At 35.8% G+C, this 10,959-nt stretch overlaps 1 protein-coding gene across 1 annotated transcript; it reads left to right on the top strand.

Moving 5' to 3' along the window:
* The first annotated feature begins 9,288 nt into the window (after nucleotides 1–9,288).
* LOC100673055 (olfactory receptor 4C16-like) lies at nucleotides 9,289–10,666 on the top strand. Its single transcript, XM_003422916.3, has one exon. It carries the CDS (start codon nucleotides 9,561–9,563, stop codon nucleotides 10,491–10,493), a length of 933 nt encoding a protein of 310 aa, XP_003422964.2. The 5' UTR covers nucleotides 9,289–9,560; the 3' UTR covers nucleotides 10,494–10,666.
* The last annotated feature ends 293 nt before the right edge of the window (nucleotides 10,667–10,959 follow it).

Genomic DNA, 10,959 nt, shown 5'->3' with positions numbered 1-10,959 from the left:
GATAGGAATTGAGCTAGAAAATTTCTGATATAACTGTGGGGGAAAATAAGGAAGTGTGCATGCAGCTCTACATACAAGGATTAAATGAAAGTCTATGTAATGAACTGTGGGGTCCTTTCTTCTCTCGGCTCCCAGAATTCCAGCTCACATGTACACACTACCACAATAATCCGCTACTACCATGTCCATATCGCAGGTGGAGGTTAGGGCAGGGACAGAATGGAGAGGGATATTTTTTTCCAGGAGAAAATATGTGGCCTATGTCATACTGCCTGGTTACCTGCAAGTTATCCCCAAAAACATATACACCCTGCCAAACATTTAGAGATTCCAAAAGCTTTTTAATTTCATCACATTTAAATATAACTTGAGAATTTCTGCTTCCAGATAGATGATAGGATTAGTGAATTGGAAGACCAATCAGTAGAAATCTGTCTTTGAATTTAAACAAGAATTTCTACTGCATATATTGTGAGTTATATTGTGAGTAGCGACTCCTCTATTTCCCTTAACAACTCAGCTGGGTCCTAAAATTGAAAAATCAAGACTTTCTATTCCTGTTGTTAGTGGTTATCTACCCCTGGTGGCACAGTGCTTAAGCGCCTACATACTAACTGAAAGGTCAGCAGTTTGAGCCACCAGCCCCTCCATGGGAGAAAGATGTGGCAGCCTCCTTCAGTAAAGGGTAACCCAGTGCCGTTGAGTCGATTCCGACTCAAGCTTAGAAAACCCTACAGTGCAGTTTTACTCTTTCCTATAAGGTTGCTATGAGTCAGAATCATCTCAAGAGTAGCGGATTTGGTTTTATTTCTGATTAGGTTACCAAAGGTTCTTTTGACATTCTTCATCCTGAGCAACCTGACGTTGTATTTATGCCTACCATTTATTATATAGTTCTCTACACTTTTGCTGGTAAATGTTCATCTCTTATTTGCACCTCATCATGAAAGAATGGTGGGTATATTTAGTTTTACTTCTTGCATGTCATAATAAAATTAAAATTGTTATTTTGTAGGTAATGAATTAGGCACTGGGTTTAAGTCAATCTTATTTTTTTTTTATTTAGTTATTAAAAAGAGAGCACTGATCATTTTTTTTTTTTTTTTTTGTAAAATCATGTTAATTATAAAAGCCCTCATGGACTTAGGGGAAAATTAGAAATTATCAGTACCTCAGGATGCTGAAAGTACTAGTGTGACATTTCTTGTATTCCCTGAGCTTGTACATGATTCACCTTTTTTCTCTTACCTCACTTTTTTACTCACTACTGTCTTAATGTTCTCTGTTCCCTCAAAATACCTGCTTACAATTTTTTTTTTTTTTTTTTTGGTTTTTGAGACAAGAGTTCTCCTTTTATGAGTTCTACAAACTTCTTCCTCCCTCCAGTTTACCTAGTTAGAATTCCAGAGAGGAAATTTGAATAAGCATGCTTATAGTTGAGTAGAGTAGTAGAGTAATTTAGATCATTGGCCATTCTATGGAGAATCTGTCCTAAGTCAAGATCCATTCTTGGTACAAACCACTGTGATTAGAAGGGAAGAGGAAAAGAGTAATGGGATCCATAATATGACAATCCAAGGTGTTTGTTTAGCATGGAGGGTTAACAGCCTAGCAATCTTAAAAAATGATGAAAATATTTTATCAGCTACTCAAAATTTTTACCTAGTCATATCATGTTTGCTAAACTCGGTTTGTTTCTATAGTTTTCAGTATCCTTTTTCCCATGTCTTAGTAATTACTTTCTACTGATTTGATACATCTCAAAACTGGAATCTTCCAGATTCAAAATTAAAAAAAAAAAAAAAAAAACAGCACACGAACACATGGGTTGGAGAAAATTATTTTGAAAATTTCCTTCCACTTTCATATATTTTCCTTAAATGGATGCTATCGTATTGTGACAAATATCCTTCAATCTCTTGTTTTGAGCTGCCATCAAGTCGGTCCCAGCACACAATGGGTGGGATGCTGCCTGGCCCTGAGCCAACCCCATGATTGGTTACCCCATTATTGTGATCCATAGGGTTTCAGTGGCTGATTTTCAGCAGTAGACTACCAGGCTTTTCTTCCAGTCCATGTTAATTTGAAAGATTCACTGAAATCTGTTAGGCATCATAGCAACACACAGGCCTCCACTGAGAAACGGGCTGTGGCTGTGTATGAGGTGCATCGGACAGGAATCAAACCAGAATCTCTCACGTGGAAGGCAAGAATTCTACTACTCAGTCACAAATGTCCACCCTCACACCTAATAGGATGTATATGGTGAAAAAAAAGAAAGAAAAAGAACAATTGCATTTAAGTGTAACTTTCATTGCAGAAAAAAGCACAATAATATCAATATAAATAAGTTATCAGCCTTGAAAATGGAAGCAAAGAAAGACTCTTAGTAAATTCCATATGATTGCATTATGGTTTATTCCTTGCACAGAAAGAAATAAGGTTTTTTTTTTTAATTTTTTTTGTCATTGGCCTTAAAACTTTACAAATACTTAACATCATATATTTGAAGCAATTTTAAAGAATTTAAAATCACATTTGAAAAGCCAAAGCAATAAACAAGTTAAACAACAACAACAATAAACAGTTCATTTTCACTAGCCTTTGCAACAATTACCAAGGGAATGCCAGTGGAATCACACTCAGCTCCCTCAGTGCCTTTAAATGCTTCTAATACCATCAGCACAGGTTCTCCAGGAGCCCCCAGACCCTGTGCATTTAGAGATGTGGATCTTGCTGCTCACTGCTGTACAGAATTGAAGAAGGCAAGAGCAAAAGGCTGAGTTGCACCTGATACTTTACCTGCAGTTTGGTAACAAAAATCTCATTCTCATTTTGACTAAATATACTATTTTCGATATATTTATTTTAAATGTAAGTTGAAAGCTAGATACCAAGAATGAAGACTTTTTCACTGTTATTTTTTTTTTTTTTTTGAAGAGCTGTATTTATTATTTTGAGCTAGGATAGTTTTTTTTTTTTTCTATATGCTGTCATGAGTTCAAATAGTCAAGAACATCTTTTCAAATATTGATTGAAATTGATGGATGACAAGTATGTGAGTTTCTTCACTTTCTTTCCCTTCCCTTCCTTTTCCATTTATTCTCTCCTCGTTTCTTCCTCAGTTTTCTTATGGTTTCCTTTCTTTTTTTGAGTGCATGAATCCCTTTAAAGCTATCTCTTTGAATATCTATAGAATCAGTGTTTAAGGATATATTTTTGCATGAATGCTCTGAAAATATAGCTGGCTGTTAGTCATTCTGTTATTATCTTTAGACTCTTGTAATTCTGGTCACAGCTTGGCATTTTTATTAGTTTACAAGTCAAGTAAAAGAGATCTATTCTAATGGAAAATTGACCATGGAATGCTATCTTGAAATCCTGGCTCCTAACTTGGGGCTATTTCATTCTGGGAGAAGAGATTGAGAGAAATTGTGGAGTGTTTTTTTACTCTTCTTCAAATAGAAAGCAATGCTAATAAACTATAAATATTTGAAAACATTAACAAATGATTGAATAATACAAGCAATAAGCAGAATAAGAAATAGTAAGGGAATGATGCTGATATTAACTGATAATTTTGATAAATTAATTAATAATTGACACAGTAAATCACTTGATGAATAAAGATTAGTTCTTAGTGGCTGGAAGAATCCATGAAGACTATACTTCCTCATTTACCGATAAGGAGGAAATAGGCGCCCATAAAACCAAAAGCCAAACCTGATTCTGACTCACGCCATAGAGTGATCATAATACTATCAACCTACCTACCCAGCTACGTGGCTGATTTTGTGGCTGTTAGGTGCCATCCAGTCTTTCTGACTCATAGCCACCCTATGTACACTACCTGGTTCTGCGCCATCCTCATAATCATTGCTATGCTTGAGCCCATTGTTGCAGTCACTGTGTTAAGGGTATTCCTCTTTTTAGCTGACCCTCTACCTCACCAAGCATGATGTCCTCCTCCAGGGAAGTGTCCCTCCTGATAACATGTCCAAAGTATCTCAGAAGAAGTCTTGCCACCCTTGCTTCCAAGGAATATTTTGGCTCTACTTCTTCTATGACAGATTTGTTTTTTTTCTGGCAGTTATGTTATATTTAATATTCTTTGCCAACACCATAATTTATAGGCATTCATTCTTCTTTGGTCTTCCTTACTGCCCAGGTTTCACATGCAGATGAGGCAATCGAAAGTATCACGGTTGGGTCAGGCACACCTTAGTTTTCAAAGTGACATCTTTGCTTCTCAACATTTTAAAGAGGTTTTTTGCAGCAGCTCTGCCTTTGTTATGTCCTTTGATATATTCAGCATTGATTGTGGATCCAAATAAAATGCAACCCTTCACAACTTCAATTTTTTATCCATTTGTCATGATGTTGCTTATTGGTCCAGTTGTGAGGGTTTTGTTTTCTTGATGTTGAGGTGTTATCCATACTCAAGTCTGTAGTCTTTGATCTTCATCAATAAGTGCTTCCATTCATTTTCAGCAAGCAAGGTTAAGTCACCTGTATATCAAAAAACAGGTTGTAAACAAACCTTCATCCAATCCTGATGTCCAATTCTTCTTCGTAGTGTCAAGATTCTTGGATTATTTGCTCACATACAGATACAATAATAATAATAATAATAAAATCCCTGATGAATGCTTTATCTGACTTTGAACCAGGCAGTATTCCGTTGTTCTGTTTGAACAAATGCCTCTTGTTCTATGTATAGATTCCACATAAGCACAATTAAGTGTTCTGGAACTCCCATTCTTTCCAATTTTATGCATAATTTTTTCTGATCCACACAGTCAAATGCCTTTGTAAAGTCAATAAAACACAGGTAAACATCATTCTGGCATTCTTTGCTTTCAGACAAGATCCAGGTGACATCAGCAATGACATACCTCCTTCCAACTCCTCCACTGAATCTGGCTTGAATTTCTGGCTGTTCTCTGTCAATGTAGTGCTGCAGCTGTTTTTTTAATTATATTCAGCAAAATGTTAATTGATTGTGATTGTAATTATACTGTTCCATACTCTCCACATTTTGCTGGATCATTTTCCTTTAGAATGGGCACAAATAGGGATATTTTCTAGTCAGTTGGTTAGGTAGCTATCTTCCAAATTGCTTGGCATAGACAAGTGAGCACCTCCAGTGCTGCATCCTTTGTTGAAACATTTCAGTTGGCATTCCCTCATTTCCTGGAGCCTTGTTTTCGCCAATATCGTCAGTGCACCTGGAATTTCTTCCTTCAGTACCATCGATTCTTGACCGTGTGCTACCTCCTGAAATGATTGGACATGGACCAATTAGTTCTGGTACTGTGACTCTGTGTATTCCTTCCATCCTCTTGTGCTGCTTCCTGCATCATTCAATATTCTGCCCATAGAATCCTTCAGAATTGCAACTGGAGGCTTAAACTTTTCTTCCCTTCTTTCAGTATGAGAAATACTGAGAGTGTGCTTGTGTTTTGGTTTTCTAACTTCGGGTCTTTTCACATTTCATTGTAATTCCTCACCTTTTCTAGTTTCCTTTTGAAATTTCCCGTTCAGCTCTTTTGCTTCATCATTTCTTCCTTTTGCTTTAGTTACTTTATGTTCAAGAGCAACTTTCGGAGTCTCTTCTGACATCCATTTTGTTCTTTTATTTCTCTCTTTTTAATGAACTTTTGCTTTCTTCATGTGTGATGTACTTGACGTCATCCCACTGCACCTGTGGCTTTTGGTCATTAGCGTTCAATGCATCAATTTCTGTCCTTAAGATGATCTCCAAATTCAGGTGGGTTACACTCAAGGTCAAATTTTGCCCATTATGGACTTGTTTTTAACTTTCTTCAGCTTCAGCTTCTACTTTTTCATCAGCAATTGATAGTCTGTTCTGCAGTCATCTCCTAGCTTTGTTCTGACTGATGAAATTGAGCTTTTCCATCACCTTTCCACAGTTGTAGCCTATGTGGTTGATACTATTATTTTATCACTGTTTTACAAATCAGAAACCAAGACTCAGAGAGTTATATAACTTCCCTAAGATTATTCAACAGTTAAGTGGTGGACCATTTATATAAACTCCTTTTTTCTGCCTCAAGTGCTTTTACCCACTATGAAAATCTGCCTCCCTTGTGGATACAGTTATCAGTTATATTTTCGATGTTCAATATTAATATTTTTTCCTAAGAAAACTTGTCTATGAGGCTAAGTAAGTCAAGATGTTCCTGAAAATCAGGTAGTGTGGGAATTATTTGTTTGTTTGTTTATTTTTTTAGAGAGCATGGTAAAGCAGAGTGAGTCTTAATGTCCTGAATATCTCTTTCAGGGTGGTGTCCATTGCAAATTTTTTTCATGAACTTGTTGGAACAGAAATAAGAATTTCAGACTATCAGAATCTTTACCCTGATGTTTGTGGTCAATGTATAGATATTAGAAGCAGTTAACGTTTTCTGTAGCATACCTTCATATTCAGCATCCTCTCCGATCTCTTACATATTTACTGTTTCCTTCCATTAAAACTGTAATGAGCCAGTGTTCAGCAAATCAAGGAGTCATGAGAAAGAATAAATTGTAAATTGGAATCTTCATTGATAACAGTTGTTACATTTAAGAGATCATCTGAAAATTTATTCATACCCTATCAGGATTACAGAAGTATAACTAGGCATATGCTTCTTAATGGTGATACTAAAAGCAAATCCAGAAAAAAGTATAAAAAGAGATGTAGCTATTGACATAAATGTAGATATAAATATATATATATATATATATATATTTTCCAATTTCTTTATCTCAGAAAACTCCTTGTAGCAGAATGGGGGACAGAAATGTATCTGGCCAGTTATAGTTACATTTTATATGCACCTGGGATTTAAATAATGAAAATTCATGGAATATAATGGTGAGAGAATAACATCTATATATATATATATATATATATATACATATATACATTTACTAAATAAATAGAGGAAACAATAAGGCAACTAAGAAAGAACAAGTTATGTAAAAGTTCACTGAATACTACTACTGGATTGTGGCTTCTGTTTTATTTTGTGTAAATTCATTCAGCACATAATGCATTCTCCTTAAACCATATTAAAATTAATGAATTTCCAATTAATTAACTTTGATTAGAGAAGTAATATTATAATCCCCTAATAGAGAAATTAACCCTTTTACAACACTAAAATTCTCTGTGATCATCACCTCCTTTCCTCCCTAGAGGTAAGGATTTCCTTCCACATCTTTTCCAATGCATTTATTAGCACACAGGTACTCAGAGAAAGTATATAGCATTCTATATAGGTTTTTTTTAACATACAATGATTATTTTTGTGCATTTAATTAATTTTTAAACTCAAATCTATCCCAGTGATTTACTCATGTTAGATGCTCAAATAGATCCAATATTTAAGCTTCTGCCTAATTTTCAACAGTAAGGACGTATTTCACGTTATCTATATGCTATTACTGTTAGGTATTTAGATCATTTCCAGTTATCCCAATTTTTAACAAGGCTGCTATGTGTATCTTTTAGAAAGATTTCTGAGGATATTTCACTGGGTCACATGCTGATTCCCTAAATCATCATCCAAATTTTATATGGTTTGGTTTTTACAAAACTTGTGAGCATTTCATTGTTGTTTAATTGGTATTTCCCTGATTTTAATGAGATTGAGTAGTATTATATATGCTCAGTGACTAGTTAAATTGTTCTGTGTATTGCTTATTCAAATGTTTTGCTGTTTTGTAAAATCATGTGGTTTTTTATCATTGTTGTTGTATGCTGTCAAGTTGATTCTGTCTCACAGAGATGCTTTATAACCAAGTAGACCTGCCCTCACAGAGTTTCCAAGGCTGAAATGCTTATGGGAGCCAATTGCCAAGTCTTTTCTCCTGCAGAACTGCTGGGTGGTTTTAAATCACTGATCTTCATGTTACCAGCAATGACTTAACCACTGCGTTACAGGTTTCCTTAAAAAGGCGTTGTTAATCTTTATATTATTATTTGCAGGGGTTTTAAGTATTTAATCGCATCCTATCACTTTTTAAAGATCTTTGCTCATATTGAGTTTTGCTATACAGAAGTTTGAATGTATTACAGTTACTCTTTATGAATTTTCTACCCTAAAATATCAATAGTTATTCTTCCAGTATTATTTTCTACTTTGGTTTGATACACTTGTATCTTTCAACCATCTGGAATATATAGTTTTTTGAATAGTGAGGTAGTTTTTTTTTTTTTTTTTTAATCAGATGGAGATTCAAATTCCTAACATCAGTTACTGAAAAGTCCATTATTCCACATTAATATCAAATATTAAGTTAAACATAGGATAAATATGCATTTATTTCTGCTTGTGTTTATTGACTGTCTAATCCTATACCACCTGCCTAGTGTGTCTGGTGACAATTCCCACTCCTACTGCCACAGTTCTAAAATGTTTAAGCAAAAAACCTGAACTGTAAAATATGAACTATTAACCGATCATCATCCGCTTGTAATTTTGAAAGGTAACCTCAGGGACTTCAAGTGATTTAAGAAGTGCTTTTCAGCTTTTTAGAAAAGGGAAGAAGAAAATAGAAAGGAGAAAATTCGAAATATCTTATTCCAAACTCCCTACCATTGAGTCAGTTCTGACTCACAGTGACCCAGTAGAACAGAGTATAATTGCCTCACAGATTTTCCAAGGTTTAAGTCTGTATGGAAGCAGACTGCCACTCTTTCCCCCAGGGAGCGGCTGCTGGGTTTGAACCACTGACCTTTTGTTTAGCAGTAGAGTGCTTTAACCATGTACCACCAGGGCTCCTAGATATTTTATTAAAAATTATCAAAGAATTTTCGTTTATGTTTATTAACATATGTCAATTACTGAATATTATTAAGGTGCTTGAAGGTAAAAGTAGATTATTTAGAGGCTCTACAAGTCGGAATCAACTCTACCGCGATGGACTAAACAAGTGTTTCTTGTTCCCTTTTTCAGCTGGAATATCTGGAAATGAGTGTTCAGTAAATAACTGAGTCATATATTTGTTTGTTCCTGGGTGGTGTAAATGGTTTGTGTCCAACTACTAACCTAAAGGGTCACGATTCAAACCCACTCACCACCATCACAGAACAAAGTCCTGGTGATCTCGTTCTTTAAAAATTACATCCAGCCGAACCCTGTGGGGCAGTTCTGCTCTGTAACAAACAGGGTCTCCGTGAGTTGGAATCAATGTGGTGGCAAAGGGTTTGTTTTTGGTTTATTGTAACTTATAACTAACATACATTTATACAAGAATGCATAACAAGTATGTAATACACATATATATGTATAAATAAGACATTATGAAGAGGTTCTTAAAAATTGAGGAACAAAGAGGTGACATGACTCATTAAGAAACAACAGCTAGAATGTCCCCGATGTGGAATATTTATTTTTGCTCGTAATACCCGATACCATTACACAGCACCACAAATTAATTTGCTTAAAATATTTCACACTCTCCCATAGCACCCTAAATTAACTCCTGTATTTTTTATTTTTTTCAGATAAACCATTTCACACTCATACCTTCTCCTCCTTCATGAAATCATGCTGCTGAATAATAATGTGACTGAGTTCATTCTGCTTGGGCTGACACAAGATCCTGTTAAAAAGAAAATACTGTTTGTCTTTTTCTTGCTTTCCTACTTAGGGACATTGTTGGGTAACACGCTGATTATTGTTACCATCAAGACCAGTCGGGCACTTGGGAGTCCAATGTATGTCTTCCTGTTCTACTTATCCTTATCTGATACCTGGTTTTCTACTTCCATGGCCCCTAGAATGATTGTGGATACCCTTCTGAAGAATAACACTATCTCTTTCAGTGAGTGCATAATCCAAGTGTTTTCATTTCATTTCTTTGGCTGCCTGGAGATCTTGATCCTTATCCTGATGGCCGTTGACCGCTGTGTGGCCATCTGTAAACCCCTGCACTACATGAGCATCATGAACCGGTGGGTCTGCAGTGTGTTGGTAGCTCTAGCCTGGGTAGCATCATGTGTGCATTCTTCAGTTCAGATTTTCCTGACCTTGCGTTTACCTTTCTGTGGTCCCAATGTGATTGATCACTATTTATGTGACTTGCAGCCCTTGTTGAAACTTGCCTGTACAGACACCTATGTGACCAATCTGCTACTGGTATCCAATAGTGGGGCCATTTGCACAGTGGGTTTTGTCATGTTGATGTTCTCCTATGTTATCATCTTGCATTCTCTGAGAAACCACAGCACTGAAGGGAGGAAAAAAGCCCTTTCCACCTGCATATCGCATATCATTGTAGTCATCTTGTTCTTTGGTCCTTGTATATTTATGTACACACGCCCCACAACTACCTTCCCCATGGATAAGATGATAACTGTGTTTTATACATTTGGAACACCTTTGATTTACCCTCTGATTTATACACTGAGAAATGCAGAGGTGAAAAATGCCATGAGGAAGCTATGGAGCAAGAAACTGATCTCAGATGACCAAAGATGAACAGAAGTTTCAAATCTTTCTTCAAAATTTTGATTGACCTAGAAGAATTCAACAGAAAATATTACCTTCTTATTGTGGATTTAATGGAATCCTATCTGGGGAAATGTCAGCTAATTTCTTCAGGAAAATAAGCAATATTAAAACATTCACTTGTTAAAGTTGAGTCAATGTCATGTAGAGGAAGAAAAACACAAGGTACAAACAGGTATATAAGGTCCTTTGTCATAGGTTTTTCACCACTTCTCTCTGCCTCTTCTCAAAGATTACAATGACTTGAGGTTTTGATCTGTTTTTTTCTCTTTCATTCTTCATGTTGTTTTCTGATGTTGCTGGAATCTTAAAATCAGGTTTACAGTTTGAGCCCTCCCAGAAGAGCTAAGAAAGAAAGACCTGATGAATCTATTTCCATAAAGATGATAGCCCAAAACCCTATGGAACATTTACCTGTAACACATGGAGTTGCATG

Source organism: Loxodonta africana, chromosome 22 (assembly GCF_030014295.1).
Source record: "Loxodonta africana isolate mLoxAfr1 chromosome 22, mLoxAfr1.hap2, whole genome shotgun sequence".
Lineage (NCBI taxonomy): Eukaryota > Metazoa > Chordata > Mammalia > Proboscidea > Elephantidae > Loxodonta > Loxodonta africana.
Note: the sequence above shows the minus strand (reverse complement) of the source record. Positions and strands in the feature narration are given on the sequence as shown.